The sequence below is a fragment of the Amblyomma americanum genome, chromosome 3 (genome assembly GCF_052857255.1).
Source record: "Amblyomma americanum isolate KBUSLIRL-KWMA chromosome 3, ASM5285725v1, whole genome shotgun sequence".
Lineage (NCBI taxonomy): Eukaryota > Metazoa > Arthropoda > Arachnida > Ixodida > Ixodidae > Amblyomma > Amblyomma americanum.
The window spans coordinates 120,518,404-120,537,528 of NC_135499.1; the positions used below are offsets into that span (position 1 = coordinate 120,518,404).

The following is a 19,125-nucleotide window of genomic DNA, read 5'->3' on the forward strand; positions in this document are numbered from 1 at the left end:
GACTGCTTAAGGCCAGATGCTAATAAGCAGCAAACAAGTTACTTAACTTGGTGACTTACACCGGAGTAGACCAAGGATGCCTCAACACTGTCGTAATCTATCACTCGAGTTTGCGAAGTGCGGCGTAATCTAGGCATAGTCACGGGATAACAACGACAAAACATGATTATGTGCTGTCGCATGACAATCAGAGTGTTGTATGTGTTTAGTTCTTTCCAGTATTCGTCCTAAGCGCTGTTTGCTTGAAGTTTCGAATGTTCTCGTCTCTTCTAAGAACTCAAATAACCCCTGTAGTAAGCTTTTAAGTTCAGCATTATGTGATTAATAAACCTCTAGTATTTATACCTGTTCAAAATTTCTACTATTCGCTGACCTCTATCTACTTGCCGTTTCAACATCATCGTACTCAACGAAGGCGCAAGCTGAAATTGAATTTTAGACATTCAGTATCTTTTTGATATATTTTAGAAGCTATTGCCTCGGGCGTACAAGTCAGCACAGGGCAAGGCAAACAATGGAATGCAGGATCCGTGCCTTTCAGGAGGGCCTCAAGAAGTTTTGTAATTCATCAACCAACTTTCATATCGTCCATACATGATGTCTACGCACTATAAGCTTAGCGTCATCCCAACCCCAGTACAGTTGCAACTATTGGATTTTAAAATAGCTACAAAAAAATGCCGCCCCCACCTGGCAGACGTTGAACTAACGAGCGTTAGCTCTTTGGTAGCGCAATCTATCGTCCATGCGATTTATAACCACGTGATTAGGCTACTTTTCCATACCTCACGGGGAGCGGGCGCCTATCGCCTTGAGGTCAGCTATATTTGGCCAGTTTGGCCCGAAAAAGGTTTTCGACACTTTGGAGGGCCATTTTTTCTTACCTCAAGGCGGTAGGTGCCCCGTCGCCATGAGGTATAAATTGTGGCCGAGTGCTGACGCCACGGCCATCATGTTAAGCCTAACTATAACTAAATACTAACCTAATCAGGCGATACTGGTGTCTAACATGTTCTACTCATCAAGGCCGTTACGAATATGCCATTAGACAGATAATGACGGCCTCTGTTAATTATAAACAATTAAATTTAAGCCTAAGCATAACTAAATATTAATTTCACAAGCTAATATTGGTGTTGAACGTGTTCTATTTATCTAGAAGATTCCAGATATGTAATGCGTTTTATGAAGGCCTCATTAATTACTGAGCTATAAGATTTAACATAGTCAAATGACTAGTTAACTATGACGAAACAAAAGCAGTTACCTCACCAATCAACCACCAATTCGGCATACTCAAGAAGTCACCAATCAATCAGCAGTCAGGTTGCTATATCGATTTACTACGGAGGCCACCATCTTGAATTCCTAGGACTTAGGAAATAAGGCAGGTGGTAGCAGACCCCAAGAAATCGAAAAACATGATGAAAAAGAGCTAACACTCTTAAAATCCGTACTTAAGACACATTTACATAGTTAGGCAAAAGATGTGAACAGGGCGCAGCGATCAGCACCCAGACCAACCTACCTCGGTCGTGTTTTCTGGAGTCTTTGTTCCATTTGGTGCCGGTCCTGCTGGGATCACCTTCGTGAAGTTGAGCAAATCGACACCCGTGATTGTGGCAGCGTCAGTGACTCTGTTAGCTCCGCTCACGTTGCCAGAGACGATGACGTCGGTGACTGTCTCGCTGTCAGCAGTGGTGACTAGTATAGCAGCTGACACTCTATCCAGGGAGCCCTGCCGCAAGGGATATAAGGAAGCATAAGAGCCAATTCTCAGGGATAGTAGGTTTTACGCGAAGAAGTAGAGTAGCCTGTTGCATTCACTAGGGCACGTCTAGCAAGCTGTGTGCGAGAAGTCAATGTCGGACTTGGCCAATTTTCTTAAGATATGGCCAGCAAGACTCGCACGAAATATCAGTGATTGAGAAATATCGCCAGAAAGAGACACTACCATCCGTTTTTCAAGCCAAGTAATCTTGTGGTACTGTAATTTCTGGTGTACGAAGCGTGGACAGTTCACATTCAAGAGTTACATTATTATAATTTGCGGACAATATACAGGTGCGACCTATACAGTATTTTGTCTTCAAATATGCCTCCCACAACATGTTTCGTCGAACATAACTGTCGTTCTTGGCTCAATGTTTAGGGAAATCCCACAATAGGGGCTATATTTGTAATAAGCGATTAATTACTCGTTGACATCAACCCAAGCACAGCCATACGGCTACAAAGGAAAGCAATAGGAGTTCCACAGAAACTTCGCTGTTACAGAAAAATTCGTCCTCGTCCGGGGTTCGAACCCGGGACCACCGCTTCACCGAACAGTCCCTCTATCAACTTAGCTAACCGGGATGGCTAACTTTAATATGTTAGCCATATTAATGTTAGCCAGGGTGATAGCGAATTGTTCAATTACTCGAAGTAGAAATGGTGTTGGTCCGATGCTTAGGAGAATCTCCGAAGTTGGAGTAAATTTCTAGCAAGATAGCAATTAATCACTGACATGCGCCAAAGCGCAACCGTACGGCTGCAAAGGAAAGCCATTGAGCTTCCACAGAAACTTCGTAGTTAAAGTCAAACTCGTTCGGTCGCGGCTTTTACGATGGCTTTCTTAACGCGGTCACACTTTCACTCTGCTTACGGATGAATGACGTACCTGACTGATTTAACTCTGGGTTACTGGCATTTGTTGCCACCTTATCTTCGAAAAGTTCGTTTTGCCGTGTTCGTCCTCAACATGAAAACTCTGCACGAAGCTTACCGTAAGCGCCCGAATTATTTATGTCCAGCTCAGAGTTTCTCCCCAAAGGCCGAAAGGTAGCGAACCATTTGCGTGTAGAAAACTAGTCACAATGCCGCTGAAGAGGAAAGCTTTCTCCGCGCTGAGATCTTTTTGGGATTAGTGCAATTAACATGTTCCTAAATGTTGGAAGTACGGACTATGAACCAGGTGTGGACTTTTTACTGAAATAATTATTTATTACTTAGCTTTGAGCCCTGCTGACTATGCACTGGTGGTGGACTACACACTGCAAATTGCGAGAGGTAAAAAAAAGGATCACTTGCACCGCGCTAGGCTGACGATCGCAGTGACAGGTACATTGCAGTGCACACAGGGCGTGGTGCTGACAGTGGATATATATAAGTTCATGTATACAACCTGACTCTGTCTAATACATGTGCTTTAACATGATTTTGTTGCCGGATGGTGTGCCTTCCTCATGGTCCTGGTCTGCGGTGATCTACCCTATATGTGTGTTCTCTGTCCGTAATGCTTACAATTTGCCAAGTTATGTTGTATAAATTTTCAAGGCTTGCTTTGTTCTTTGCATATTTAAGTCTTTTGTAAATCACTGCTGACCCGCTGTACGGGACAATTTTAATAGCCCAAAGGCAACCTGGCTACAGAACGCCATGGCTAATGTGGTTCGATCGGTCAGCGCTAGGTTTCATCAAAGACCCATCGATTCAAGCGTTCTAATGCTGGGAAGCCGAGTACCGTACCAAAGCAAGCGTCAGGCTATAGAAAAGCCGGTGGCACTAGGATTCCAACCCCCTACCTCGACCATACACGGGCGGTGCAGAAGTGACTAAGCCACAACTACCATTTTCATGCATAGGATAACCAATAAGGAGGCCGAATAACTGCATAATCAGCTCACTGCTGCTACTCAGTATTATCAGAGCTCGGCAAAAAGAAAAAGCCCAACTGAGTGCTAGCATCGCCATGCAAAGCGCCCCACCTCGCTCATACTCACCGTTATCGCGGTTGTATTGGGTGCCGGTCCTTCTGAGATCGCCTCCGTAAGGTTGAGCAAATCGACACCCGTTATTGCGGCAGCGTCAGTGACTCTGTTGTTAGCTCCGGTCACGTTACCGGAGCCGATGACGTCGGTGACTGTCTCGCTGTCAGCAGTGGTGACCAGTATAGCAGTTGACACCCTATCCAGGGAGCTCTGTCACAAGGGATGTAAGGAAACAAAGAGACTCCAATCCTCTAGAGATCAAGGGTTTTTCGCGAAGTAGTGTAGCCTGTTGCATTCACTAGGGCTCACATAGCAAGGTATGTACGAGTGTTCAGTGACGGACTTTGCCATTTTGCTTAAGACATGGCAAACAACACTTGCCCGAAAGATCTGTGATTGAGCAATATCGCCAGAAAGAAACGCTAACATCCGCTTTTCAAGCCAAGTAATTTCCTAGTTCTGTAATTTCTGGTGTACGAATCGTGGATAGTTTACGTTGAAATAAAACGTTTTTCTGATTTGTGGACTATCCATACGTGCGAACTTTAGAGTAATTTTGACTTTAAAGATGCCCCTAACAACATGTTTCGTACAACATAACTCTCACTTTTGGCCCAATGTTTAGGGATATCCCTCAAGGGGGACAAAATTTGTAATAAGCGATTAATTACTCGTTAGCATCAAGCCAAGCACAGCCATGCGGTTACAGATTAAAGTAATAAGGGTTCCACAGAAACTTCTCAGTTAAAGAAAAATTCGTACTGGTCCGGGGTTTGAACCCAGGGCCACCACTTCAGCGGAGCAGTCGCTCTACCAAGTGAGCTAGCCGGGATGGCAAGCTTATGGTAGGGCGATAGCGAATTGATCAATAACTTGAAGTGGGAACAATGTTGGTCAAATCTTCAGGGGAATCCCCAAAGGTGGAGTAGATTTGTAGCAAGAGAGCAATTATCACTGGATGCACCCAAGCGCAGCCATACGGCTATAAAAGAAAGCCATACAGCTTCCACAGAAACTTCGTAGTTAAAGACGAACTCGTCTTGTCGCTGCTTTCAAGATGTCTATTTTTACGCGGTCATACTTTCACCTTGCTTGCAGCGGCATGGCGTACTTGACTGGTGTCATGCGAGCTTCCTGGCACAAACTGGCATCTTAATTTAGAAGAGTGCTTTTCCCCTGGCTCATCCTCACCATGAAAGCATTTCACGAAACTTGCCGTAAGCGCCTGACTTATTTATGTCCAGCTCAGAGTTTCACCCCGCAAGGAGAAATATAGTGAACCGTTTGCGGGTAGAAAACTACACACGATTCCACGGAAAAGAAGAGCGTTCTCCCCACTGCGGCCTTTTTGGGACTAGTGCATTTAACATGTTCCTGAGCGTTGGAACCACGGACTATGGTCCAGGTGTAGACCTTTTAATGAAATAATTTTTTATTAAGCAGCAGCTTTGACTCCTGATGACTATGCGCTGGGTGTGGGCTATACACTTCAAATTGCAAGAGCTACAAAAAAAAAGTATCACTTGCACGGCGCTAGGCTGACCATCGCAGTAATCGCAGTGATAGGTACGTTGAAGTGTGCATGGGCGTTGCGCTGACAGTGGTACGGATTTGCTTCAGTTATAATGCTCCGACGCTCATAAAATTCATTAGAACAAAAGCTGAATATAAATGCCCTTGTCATCCCCTTTACCCCGATTGCGTCGACTACAGTGAACAAACGCTTCTCCGAACAGTCTTCAACCAGACCTGTCCTCAGGCAGCAGCGTTCATCCTACTCCAGAAATTCTCTTAGCAACTTCTTCCCACCTGACTTTCTGCATGCGGCCCGCGGCTGCAATGATACCACTCCTCGAAATAGAATTCACGGAATTACCCTAACTACCCGCCAGGCATCACTTTTTTGTACGTGTCCCGGCCTAGCATTTGCACTTCTACCAGTCTCTGCATTGCCCTAAAAATTAGTTCCAAGCCTATTTTGTTAGCCTCTAGGTTTCAGCCTCAAAGCGGAGTGCTGGAATGACACAACGGATATGACCTTCCTTTGTATAAAATGTTTAAGTTGATGCTCATAATCTGGTTGTCTATACATGTGCTCTAACGTAATTTTTTTTGCCCGAGGGTCTACCTACCTCATGGTCTCGGTCTGCGGTGATCTACCCTATAAGTTTGTTCTCTTTCCGTAATACTTAAAATTGCCCAAGTTATATAGTAGAACTTTTCAAATCTTCCTTTGTTCTTTGCATACTTAAGTCTTTTGTAAGTCACTGTTGACCCGTGTGGACGGGACGATTTTAATTGCACGAAGGCAACCCGGCAAATAACGCCATGGTTAATGTGGTTCGGTCACCGCTAGGTGTCATCAAGGACGCATCTTTTCAGGCGTTCCAATTTTCAAGTGTGAACCTATTTAAAAGACGGCGGCGCTAGGATTCGAAACTCGTACCTCGAGCAATACACGGTGGATGCAGAAGTCACTAAGCCACCATTACCATTTGTCTGAATGGGATAGCCACTCAGGAGGCCGAATAACTGCGGAATCAGCTCACTGCTGCTAATCACTATTTTTAAAGCTCGGAAAAAAGAAAAAGCCCAACTGAGTGCAAGCATCGCCATGCAAAGCGCCCCACCTCGCTCATACTCACCGTCATCTTGGTTCCAGTGGGTGCCGGTCCTTCTGAGATCACCTCCGTAAGGTTGAGCAAATCGACACCCGTGATTGCGGCAACGTAAGTGGCAGCAGAGCCGTCTCCACTCTTGTTGTGAGAGCCGATGACTTCGGTGACTGTCTCGTTGTCAGCAATGGTGACTAATATAAAAGCAGACACCCTATCCAGGGAGCCCTGCCGCAGAGGATATTAGGAAACATGAGAGCTAAATTCTCATGGATGGTGGGTTTTTCGAGACTAACCTGTTGCATTCATTAGGGCACGCCTAGCAAGGTGCGTGCGAGTTGACAGTGGTGGTGACTTAGCCTTTTTGCTTAAAACATGGCAATCGACACTTGTACGAAAGATCAGTGAGAAATATCGCCAGAAAGAAACGCTAACAGCCTGTTTTCAAGCCAAAAAATCTCGTAGTGCTGTAATTTATTCTGTACAAACCGCGGACTGTTCGCGAACAAGAGTCACACCTGTCTGTTTGTGCGCCATGTACAGGTACGACCTATACAGTATTTTTGTTTTCAAACATGCCTCTCAAAACATGTTCCGTCTAACATAACTCTCACTTTTGGCCTAATGTTTAGGGATATCCCTCAAAGGGGTCTAGTTTGTAATAAGTGATTGAATTATCGTTGGCATCAACCCAAGCACAGCCATACGGCTACAAAGAAATGCAGAAGGAGGTCCACAGAAAATTTGCAGTTAAAGAAAAATTCGTCCTGGTCAACACGGGAACACAATCTTATCGGGACAGCCGCTCTACCAGCTGAGCTAACCGAGACGGCTAAAATATGTTAGTGTGATATCAATTTCTCTAAGTGGGAACGGTGTTGGTCCGGTGCTTAGGAGAATCTCCCAAGTTGCAGTAAACTTGTAGGAAGAGAGCAATTAATCACTGGCATGCACCCAAGCGAAGCCATACGGCTGCAAAGGAAAGCCATGCAGCGTCCACAGAAACTTCGTAGTTAAAGGAAAGCCATACAGCTTCCACAGAAACTTCTTAGTTAAAGACAAGTTCGTTTTGTCGTTGCTTTTACGATGCCTTTCTTAACGCGGTCACACTTTCACTCAACTTTCGACGCCATGGCGTACCTGACTCGTTTCACGCGAGCTTACTGGCACTGTCATCTTGATTTGGAACAGTGCTTTTCGCCTCGCACACCCTCAACGTTAAAGCATTGCATGGAACTTACCATGCTCAGAGTTTCGTCCCGCAGGCAGAAAGGAAGCGAAGCATTTGCGTGTAGAAAACTACTTACAATACCGCGCAGAAGAAAAGCGGTCTCCCTGCTGAGGCCTTTTTGGGATTAGCGCAGTTAACATGTTCCTAAATGTGGGAACCATGAACTATGAACAAAGTGTGGACATTTAAGTGGAAATAATTGTTTACTAGCATGCGTTTAGCCCGGTTGACTATGCGCTGGGTGCCGACTATAGACTGCAAATTGTGAGAGCTACCAAAAAAGAATCACTTGCATAGCGCTAGGCTAACGATGGCAGTGATAGGTACGTTGAAGAGTGCATGGGGCGTGGTTCTGACATTGGTACGGATTTTCTCCTATTTATGCTGCTGTGACCCTCATCAAATCCAGCAGAAGAAAGACTTAATGTAAACGCCATCGTCATCCCGTTTACTCCGATTGTTTTGGCTGCAATGGACAAATGCTTCTCCAAACAATCCTCGACATGTCCGCTCCTCAGCCAGCAGCACCCACCCTACCCCAGAAAATCTCTTAACATCTTCTCCAAATCTGACTCTCTGGAAGCTGCCCGCGTCTGCAATAACACCGCTCCCCGAAATAGAATTAACTGAATTGCCTTAACAGCCCTCCGGGCATCACTTTTTTGTACATGTCCCTGCCAACCATTTTCACTTCTACGTGTTTCTGCGTTGCCCTACCAATTAGTTCCCATCCTATTTGTCACCCTCTAGGTTTCAGACTCAAACCGCCGCGCTGGAGAGACACCTCGGGTATCAACTTCCTTTAGATAAAATTGCTGATTTATATAACATTATTGGGTCTAATACATGCAATCTAACGTAATTTTGTTGCCCGTGGGTCTTCCTTCATCATGCTGTCAGTCCGCGGTGATATTACCTATATGTTCTTTCTCTTTTTTGTAACTGTTAAAACTGCTGAAGTTAAAGAGCATAACATTTCAAGCATTCCTTTGTTATTTGCATGTTTAAATATTTTGTAAATCGCTGCTTACCTGCTCCACGGGATGATTTTAATGGCCCGAAGGCAACCTGGCTAAAGAACGCCATGGCTATTGTGGTTCGATCGGTCAGCGATAGGTGTCATCAAAGACCCATCATTTCAAGCGTTCTACTGCTGGGAAGCCGAGTACCGTGCCAAGGGAAGCGTGAACCTATAGAAAAGCCGGTGGCACTAGGATTCCATCCTCCTACCTCGAGCATACACGGGCAGTGCAGAAGTGATTAAGCCACAACTAGCATTTTCATGCATAGGATAACCAATAAGGAGGCCGAATAACTGCATAATCAGCTCACTGCTGCTAATCAGTATTATTAGAGCTTGGCAAAAAGAAAAAGCCCAACTGAGTGCTAGCATCGCCATGCAAAGCGCCCCACCTCGCTCATACTCACCGTAATCTCGGTTCTATTGGGTGCCTGTCCTTCTGAGATCACCTCCGTAAAGTTGAGCAAATCGACACCCGTGATTGTGGCAGCGTCAGTGACTCTGTTAGCTTCGCTCACGTTGCGAGAGCCGATGACGTTGGTGACTGTCTCGCTGTCAGCAGTGGTGACCAGTATAGCAGTTGACGCCATATCCACGGAGCCCTGTCACAAGGGATAAAAAGAAACAAAGAGACTCCAAATCTGTAGAGACCAGGGGTTTTTCGCGAAGTAGTGTAGAAGGTTGCATTCACTAGGGCTCACATAGCAAGGTATGTAGGAGTGTTCAGTGGCGGAGTTTGCCATTTTGCTTAAGGCATGGCTAACAATACTTGCCCGAAAGATCAGTGATTGAGCAATATCGCCAGAAAGAAACGCTAACATCCGCTTTTCAAGCCAAGTAATTACCTAGTGCTGTAATTTCTGGTGTACGAATCGTGGATAGTTTACGTTGAAATGAAACGTTTTTCTGATTTGTGGACTATCTATACGTGCGAACTCTAGAGTAATTTTGACTTTAAAGATGCCCCTAACAACATGTTTCGTACAACATAACTCTCACTTTTGGCCCAATGTTTAGGGATATCCCTCAAGGGGGACAAAATTTGTAATAAGCGATTAATTACTCGTTAGCATCAACCCAAGCACAGCCGTGCGGCTACAGATTAAAGCAATAAGGGTTCCAAAGAAACTTCTCAGTTAAAGAAAAATTCGTTCTGGTCCGGGGTTTGAACCCAGGGCTGGTTACCACTTCAGCGGAGCAGTCGCTCTACCAAGTGAGCTAGCCGGGATGGCAAGCTTATGGTAGGGCGATAGCGAATTGATCAATAACTTGAAGTGGGAACAATGTTGGTCAAATCTTCAGGGGAATCCCCAACGGTGGAGTAGATTTGTAGCAAGAGAGCAATTATCACTGGATGCACCCAAGCGCAGCCATACGGCTATAAAAGAAAGCCATACAGCTTCCAAAGAAACTTCGTAGTTAAAGACGAACTCGTCTTGTCGTTGCTTTCAAGATGTCTATTTTTACGCGGTCATACTTTCACTCTGCGTGCAGCGACATGGCGTACTTTACTGGTGTCATGCGAGCTTTCTGGCACAAACTGGCATCTTAATTTAGAAGAGTGCTTTTCGCCTGGCTCATCCCCACCATGAAAGCATTTCACGAAACTTGCCGTAAGCGCCTGACTTATTTATGTCCAGATCAGAGTTTCGCCCCGCAGGCAGAATTTTAATGAACCATTTGCGGGTACAGAACTACACACGATGCCACGGAAGTGAAAAGCGTTCTCCCCACTGCTGCCTTTTTGGGACTGTGCAATTAACAAGTTCATAAATGTTGGAACCACGGGCTATGAACGAGGTGTGGACTTTATAGTGAACTAATTTTTATTACGCAGCTTTGAGCCCTGATGACTATGCTCTGGGTGTGGGATATACACTGCAAATCGCGAGAGCTGCAAAAAAAAGGATCACTTGCACGGCGCTTAGCTGACGATCGCCGCGATCGCAGTGATAGGTACGTTGAAGTGTGCACACGCGTTGTGCTGACAATGGTACGGATTTGCTTCAGTTATAATGCTGCGATGCTCATAAAATCTATCAGAACAAAAGCTGAATATAAATTCCTTCGTCATTCCCTTTTACCCCGATTGTGTGGACTACAGTGAACAAATGCTTCTCCGAACAATCTTCGACCAGATCTGTCCTCAGCCAGCAGCATTCACCATACTCCAGAAATTCTCTTAACACCTTCTTCCCACCTGACTTTCTGCATGCCACCCGCGGCTGCAATGATAGCACTCCCTGAAATAGAATTAACTGAATTACCCTGACTACCCGGCAGGCATCACTTTTTTGTACATGTCCCGGCCTAGCATTTGCACTTCTACCCGTCTCTGCGTTTCCCTACAAATTAGTTTCAAGCCTATTTTGTTAGACTCTACGTTTCAGACTCAAAGCGGAGTGCTGGAAAGACAGAACGGATATGACCTTCCTTTGTATAAAATGTTTAAATTGATGTTCATAATCTGTTTGTCTATACATATGCTCTAACGTAATTTTTTTTTGCCCGAGGGTATAACTACCTTATGGTCTCGGTCTGCGGTGATCTACCCTATATGTTTGTTCTCTTTCCGTAATATTTAAATTGCCCAAGTTATATAGTATAACTTTTCAAATCTTCCTTTGTTCTTTGCATATTTAAGTCTTTTGTAAATCACTGTTGACTTGACTGCACGGGACGATTTTAATTGCACGAAGGCAACCTGGCAAATAACGCCATGGTTAATGTGGTTTGGTCACCGCTAGGTGTCATCAAAGACGCATCTTTCCAAGCGTTCCAAATTTGAAGCGGGAACCTATTTAAAACACGGCGGCCCTAGGATTCGAAACACGTACCTCGAGCAATACACGGTGGATGCAGAAGTCAGTAAGCCACCATTACCCTTTGTCTGCATAGGATAGCCACTAAGGAGGCCGAATAACTGCGGATTCAGCTCACTGCTGCTAATCACTATTTTTTAAGCTCGGAAAGAAGAAAAAGCCCAACTGAGTGCTAGCATTGCCATGCAAAGCGCCCCACCTCGCTTGTACTCACCGTCATCTCGGTTACAGTGGGTGCCGGTCCTTGTGAGATCACCTCCGTAAGATTGAGCAAATCGACAGCCGTGATTGTGGCAGCGTCAGTGACTCTGATAGCTCCGCTCACGTTGCCGGAGCCGATGACGTCGGTGACTGTCTCCTTGTCAGCGGTGGTGACTAGTATAGCAGTTGACACCTTATCCTGTGAGCCCTGCTACCCGACAGACGCAAGGGATGAAAAAACAACAACTTAGAGCGCCATGATTAGGAGGGTAGACGGCTTTTGTAAATCAAAAGTTTTGTTCATTCCGTTTGGCTGGACGAACATGCGGCATATTCAGATCTCTTCTGTGCTGTCTCACGCTTCTTGGCTACGAAAACCATCACTAGAAGATTGAGCGCGAAAGGATCCGAGCGGTTGCAAGTAGTCGCACTTCGCACGAATTGGTGGTGACTTACGAAAGCATTTTTTACCACTTCTGGGATATTTTCTAAAACTGTGGAGCACAGGCCGAAAGTTACGTAACTCTAGAAGGTTCTTTAGCTTTCTCCCTGCGTTAGGCATGCTGCTCGAGGTTGCTGAGCCCAGTAAAGTGAAAAGTTTGAAGATAAGCCAGGCGCCGCTGGTGGCTAAGTTCATAATTTCTCTCTTTGCCGAGTTCGGGAATCGACTGACAAACGGCGTCCTCGCAAGCTATTATTGTTCGTTTATATTTTCGATGCTTTGCGTGATTCGCCGTCAGTCACTCGGTAATTAAACAAACGGCGTTCTGACGTGTGTTCCGAAGTGATGGTGCTCTGACGTGGTCTTTAAGGAACCTTTGGTACCCCCAAGGTTAACCAGCGCGCAATTTTCCACTGGGTAACTGCGATTGTGAACGAGAAGACTTGCAATTATATATCGTGTAGGGATAAACGTTAGGATACAAATTTTTTTTTAGTCAGGCGAAGCATCTTTTTAGGCGCGAGCAAAAACCGAGCAGAGATAACGGAAATGCAAATTTATTTCATGCATGATTCCAGTAAAGGCTTTAATTTCGCAATAAAAGCTTCCTGTTGACAAGAGTAAACTTAACACTCATCGGCAATTCTCGCACGGGACGTAGCGCGTTACCCAGAAAGCGCGCTAAAGGTATCAGTTCCGGGCGTGATTCGCGGCGACGTTATGACTGTAAATGTGGGAATGGAACGCACACCATCCTCTCCAATAGTTAGACACTTTTAAGAATATGCTCAGTCCTACAGTGTTCAGATACATCCTGCGATCGGGGACAGATCAAATAAGCACCTATTTGAATTTTTCTTACACTGTATTTTCAACGGTCCTGCAAACCTCCTCTCTCTCTCTCTGAAACATGCCGATGCTAATGAAGACCAGCAATCTTTTCAATGCTCCAAAAGAAGCGGAAGCCAGAAAGTGCTTTGAAGCAGTATGCTCTGAGTGTATTCATGCGATCGCTCGGAAGTCGCACAAGCCTTATTTACTTATGTGCACTGCGGCTTTATGGGAACGGAAGAATGTGCTTGCAAGGTTGTTTTTTAGTTTGCTATCGGGCTTTATACTTTCTTTTGGAGCAACCATGGCGCGCCTCAGCAGAACCTCATGCGTCCACTATCTTCTTTATTCTTACAGTACCCGCGGTGCCACTAGGGCATGATAGCGGGGGCACAAAACATCACAAAAAAATCCGTAGTTTTGCGGTAGGCGACATCTTCTGGCAACACGTTCCAATCGTTTATAATATGTGGGAAACATGAGTGTTTAAACAAATCGTTTCGGCATTTGTATCGATGAACTTTCAATTTGGGGTCATTTCGAGAAGAAACAAAATGCGGTTCTTGTATGTAATTTGAGGCACTAATTCTGTTTGAATAAAAGAAATGCTGAAGAACAATAGTAGGAAAGTTCCTTATTCCATAATTATTCTGTCAGTAGACCACAGGTACTAACTGAAATGAATGTCTGCTTAACACATAAGATTATCAATGAATGCGTGCCGATGGGTCAAGTCTTTCCGATTGCGAAGGATTACCCGTTCCATGAGATCAGTAGGTGCGGCGCTCAGCTTTTAAGCACGAGAGTGCAGTTTATATCCCGGCCGCTGTGGCAGTATTTTGATATGCATTAATCTGTGAAAACCTTCACCTTTGTGTGCTCGCTTACCAATCTAAAATAATCCCTGTTTGGTTCACAGCCGAAGTTATTGACGGGACAACCGTATAGATGACTATTTCAAAAGCAACGCGCATATTGCAACTTGTGTTTTTTTTAAAGCGTTTTTCTTTATCATCATTCCTATGATGGTTTGGTACGCCGTGCCAAAAACTTAAGAGACTGATCGAAATCGAAGCTCACTTATCATGCAGCCTTAGCGAACGTCCCTTAACGTGCGCCTACAAAAGTACGACGGGTCATAATATTTTTGATACCTAGACTACAGATGTTCAGCTTATTCTCAATTCCAATTTCAACCATTACGCGGTCGTGTATTTAGGAGCGTCTTGCCGTTATTATAGTTTCGAGCGTCTTATGTCGTTCCAAAACTGGCCGTCAACAAGGAAGATCACTTAGGAAGTGGGGTGTCCTCTTTGCTTTTATGGACGACTGCATCAATTGGTTTATCGCTGATTATCATACTTTCAAAGCTCCTATATCTAATTCCCCACAGTCTGCCCATTGTGTTATCCTGCCTGTTGCCCGAGCAGGTACGCCTCTAGCCGCGGCTGGGTATGCTTGCCTTTAAAGGGCCATTGTGTTCAAAGAGAGACATTGTATTAATATCAAGTTTCATCGATTTGTAATAAATGCTATTGGGAGTCCACATAAGCCCCAGCAGTGACTCACCTCACTCGTGCTTTCTGCCGTCTCGGTTCCAATGGGTGAGGGTGTTACGGCAGTGGAGTCGCTTGCGCTTGCGTCCCGGGAGCCGATAATGTCGGTGGCTGTCACGTGGTCCGCAAAGGTGACCAATATGGAGTCCGACACCCTTTCCAGGGACTCCTGTATGCCGATTTCCGCAGGAAGATAAAGAAATTACAGCGGAGCGTGATTGAGAGGGTGACTTGGTTTTTGCGTTAGCTAATAGTCTACTGCGTTAAATTCCGCACGATATGCATGCTCGATAAAGCTAAAGACCCTATTTCACGCTGATGCCGCAGTCAGTAGAAAACCGTGCTGGAATGACGCTGGGTGGGGAAGAATATTAATTTTGACTATGCGTGCAACCTAGTGCTCCCGGTTACCATATTGCTAGTCGTTGAGCTTCTGTGGCTATTCTCTAACACTAAGGGCTAGAGTGTGAAAGTTACGTTAATGCGTACTGAAATGCTTTGTTTTTGCGCTGGCGCTACTCCGCGCTACTGGAAGAGGTTTAGATTGACGAAGTGGGAGTTCGAAATGATGTCATGCAAAGCTGCCTGCGAGATTCATGATTTTTTTGTTGAGGACATGTACGGTTAGTGAGGGAAGGATTCCGTTTCGGTCGTCATTATTGTTGGTTCATGTCCTCGATGGACCTACCATCACTCATCAGGAATCATGCGGGAGCCAACCGTGCCGTGCTTTTACGTGACAGATTTTCGTGAACACAGTCCTTGTTAACACTGCAGTGAAGTGCACGTTGGGTTTTTGGATTTGTTAAATGCGATGACTACCAATATGATTATCAATGTGAAATGATTAGTCAGGTCTTACTACTCGATACAAAAAACTTCTTCGGCCGGCAAAGAATGTTTTCAGGCGAAATCCACAAAAAACAATGATAATTTCATATTTACTTGATTTAATGAAAACTAAGAAAAGAAAGGACAGTGATTAGCAAGACGTACCCAAAAATTCTAGACAAAAGCATTTTTGAATGCGAAAGAGTTTATGAACGCAACTTTTTCATATATTAATATATATTACTATAGCAATCAATGTATTCGCATATCTCTCGTCGGTAGGCTTGCATTTTGTTTGCTATTAACGTTCTCGCTATCGTCAACAACGTTCTCCATTGGTTTTCTGTGACAGTCTTAAGCGGTCGATGCGAGCGATGGAAATACTTTAAAAGCAACATTTTTCCCCTAATCGAGAAAATGAGCCATTAGTTTCGATATTTCCGTAAGAGTGTCTTACAATTTTTCAATATTCAAAAATTTTGTCCAAGAATGTTCGACGTGGGTTAACGCTGTGCCCTTCAATTGTTTTCGCAGGCGGTATCGCTCGATGCCCGAACAGTAGCCGGTCATACAAAAACACTTTATTCACTCCTCACTCGCTCAACACTTCTGGCAGCGTAGAGGAACGCTTTATTGGTGTCTAGAGCGCATTCTTCAAGGCTGGATAAGTCAGAGCGAGTGCAGTGGACGCGAGTGCAGTACAGTGCAGTGGGGCGTGGTTTTCATTGGTCTTCATCAGCGCTCTTTTATCACCGCCTGAGGGCGACCTGAACTTTTCGTCTCGCTACGCAACTCACACTATATTTGGAAGATAAACACCGAACTTGATTAATTGTGATGAATTAGGGTCATGGGTAGGCTCGAAGCTGCGCGCGAAAAGAAACGCTAGTTCCTTAAACTGACTGAGGGCACACCAGCTTTCTCTAATGTAAGAAATGCCCTCTGGCTCAGTCGAAAAACACAACGGGAAGGTTTCTGTCGTCACAACAAATTTTCTGTGATGTTTTTGACCAAAAACTTGCAGTAACGACACAATGTTTTGTAGTAACAGGAAAATTTTGAGTAGTTACTACCGAAAAGTACTAAAAGCCGCTGACTACAAAAAGGACTACGGTACTACAAAAAAACCCATCGTTAAGAAAAAAACCAAATAATTTGTCGCATAGTTCTGTAAAAATCTGTCCTCCTTTCAATGAGGACAAGTGCTGGCTGAATGAAATAGCCAACGAACGACTGTTAGTTAGTACGTAAGGTAACATCAACCAACATTACGCACCAAAAATCTTTTAGAGCGCACTACTTAAAAAGCCAGGCTAAAAAGCTGTGATATCAAATAAATGCTACTACTCAGCAAGCAAAAGCTGTTACTTGTGTGAACTTTCACTTTTTAAAAGACGGCTTTGCGTGTTGCTGGAAAACCTTGCCTTTCGACCACACACCTACCACACCTATCTTGGGGTTGACGGTGCTTTAGCAAGCGGTAATGCTCAGCCTTGTGTCGGTATACGGCGCACTATACAGTAGAACCGGTGATAGCACTTTCGTTCCCGAGCCGCACAGGTGGCCTTTATTTCACGTGAAAAAGAGGCGAGATAACTTTCGAAACAAATTTTACTCTACGTTTGCTACAACGCAACTGTTGGATATGTCGGGAAACACGAAGCTGCTCTTTCAGCAGACTCAAAAAAGGGGTGCCCGGTGGACAGTGAACGGTCCCCCAGTAATCCTTGTTGGCGGCTTTCCGGCCTGCTAGGTCACCATTACATAGGAAGGATTTTAGTAAAGGATATTAGTGAACATCGCCGTCACGTTCTACACCAATTCTGACTATAGCGCGACATGGTGAAAGCAATAAAAAACAAAGGCGGAAGGAACCAAAAGAACTGCCACTTGAAACGGCGTTGCCCTGTTGCCGCAAGAGATAAACCAAACCATCAATTCTCTGCAATTGTCCCCATTGCACTGCGCTAAGGCTAACGCATATATTCTATAAGATTTAACAGAGTTCTCGGTTATTTACCCAGGAAACAAACAACAAACATGTTGTACTTGGTAACCATTCTTAAAAACTATACTTAACAGTTGCACGAAGCGATTTATGGATGTCATTACAATTCAATATGCATTGTCAACCGTGTTACAGACGCCGGCATAATAATGTCATTACTTGGACTGCGCTTATGAAATGCTTTGACGAAACAAGTTTAACCGCAATTGTGATAGCAAGTGGAACTCGAAGGGCAATCATACTCTGTCGGGCTACTGGGTTTCGCGTCGTTAGAGTCCTTACCATGCACGAATACACAGACTGTCAAAATCATAGCCAGCAATTCTATAAAAAAAGCAGTTTTGGCGGGAAACCGTTTATGAACGAAATTTTTCATATAATACAAGATTTCACTACAACAATCAATATATCCGCAGGTCACCTGATGGCGGTGTTAGATTTATTTTATATTCCCGTTTTTGCTATCGTCAAAAGCGTTTACCATTGATTTTCTATGGCAGTAATAACTGTGTGATGCGATTGCTGGAAATGCTTTCAACGAAATATTTTGCGACATATCAAAATAATGGACCCATAGCTTCAATATTTTCATACCCGTGTCTTACAATTTTCTAACGTCAAAATTTTTGCCCGAGAAAGCTGTACTTTTTTATTCTGGACGCTTTCAAAGGACTTGGCGAGAAAACTGGTGAAGGGCTATGGATCTATAACAGCTAGGAGTGGGTGACGGCTTCCAGGGTTTAAGAAACGGCACAACAATAGCTCTTTTCGAGACCTCGGGTGTTTTCCCCGATCCTCTCACTTTGTTAGAGTCTCGAAAGACCCTCTACGGCAGGTTCAGAGAGACAGGCTAGCATTTGGTAATGTAGTTCACCCGGGTGGGGGTTGTGTGCTTACAGGCGGCAAGTAGTCAATGAATTTCTTGAACTATAAATAAATTATTCTGGGGTTTTGTGCTGCCCCTTGCTGGCAGTCTGTTTCTCTGCTGTGTTTTTTTTTTGTATTTCAGAAATGATTCTATGCAGTGTGATGAACTGAAAACTGCAGAAGAATGTTCACCCAAAATGTCGGCCTGTTCTATATTTGTGTGTACACCTGGAGCTGTCAGAAGGAGAACTGTGAGTAAAGAGTAGCTTCTATTTAGCTTTCTAGCCTTTTCCCACATTTGTTTTGATGTGGTAGAGCAGTTTTGATGTGGTAGAGCCGATGACGTCGCTGACTGTCTCCTTGTCAGCGGTGGTGACTAGTATAGCAGTTGACACCTTATCCTGTGAGCCCTGCTACCCGACAGACGCAAGGGATGAAAAAACAACAACTTAGAGCGCCATGATTAGGAGGGTAGACGGCTTTTGTAAATCAAAAGTTTTGTTCATTCCGCTTGGCTGGACGAACATGCGGCATATTCAGATCTCTTCTGTGCTGTCTCACGATTCTTGGCTACGAAAACCATCACTAGAAGATTGAGCGCGAAAGGATCCGAGCGGTTGCAAGTAGTCGCACTTCGCACGAATTGGTGTTGACTTACGAAAGCATTTCTTACCATTTCAGGGATCTTTTCTAAAACTGTGGAGCACAGGCCGAAAGTTACGTAACTCTTGAAGGTCGTTTAGCTTTCTCCCTGCGCTAGGCATGCTGCTCGAGGTTGCTGAGCCCAGTAAAATGAAAAGTTTGAATATAAGCCAGGCGCCGCTGGTGGCTAAGTTCATAATTTCTCTCTTTGCCGAGTTCGGGAATTGACTGACAAACGGCGTCCTCGCAAGCTATTATTGTTAGTTTATATTTTCGATGCTTTGCGTGATTCGCCGTCAGTCACTC

The 19,125-nt window shown here is 44.6% G+C and overlaps 1 protein-coding gene across 1 annotated transcript in view; it reads right to left on the reverse strand.

Moving 5' to 3' along the window:
* Nucleotides 1–19,125, reverse strand: part of LOC144124059 (uncharacterized) — a 91,434-nt gene that overhangs the window by 62,385 nt on the left and 9,924 nt on the right. Inside the window, exons 3-8 of the mRNA XM_077656730.1 lie at nucleotides 14,485–14,640; nucleotides 11,656–11,850; nucleotides 9,027–9,221; nucleotides 6,398–6,595; nucleotides 3,765–3,962; nucleotides 1,529–1,738 (exon numbers count right to left, since the gene is read on the reverse strand). Of these exons, the coding sequence (XP_077512856.1) occupies nucleotides 1,529–1,738; nucleotides 3,765–3,962; nucleotides 6,398–6,595; nucleotides 9,027–9,221; nucleotides 11,656–11,850; nucleotides 14,485–14,640 (1,152 nt within the window). The remainder of the gene's footprint in view (nucleotides 1–1,528; nucleotides 1,739–3,764; nucleotides 3,963–6,397; nucleotides 6,596–9,026; nucleotides 9,222–11,655; nucleotides 11,851–14,484; nucleotides 14,641–19,125) is intronic.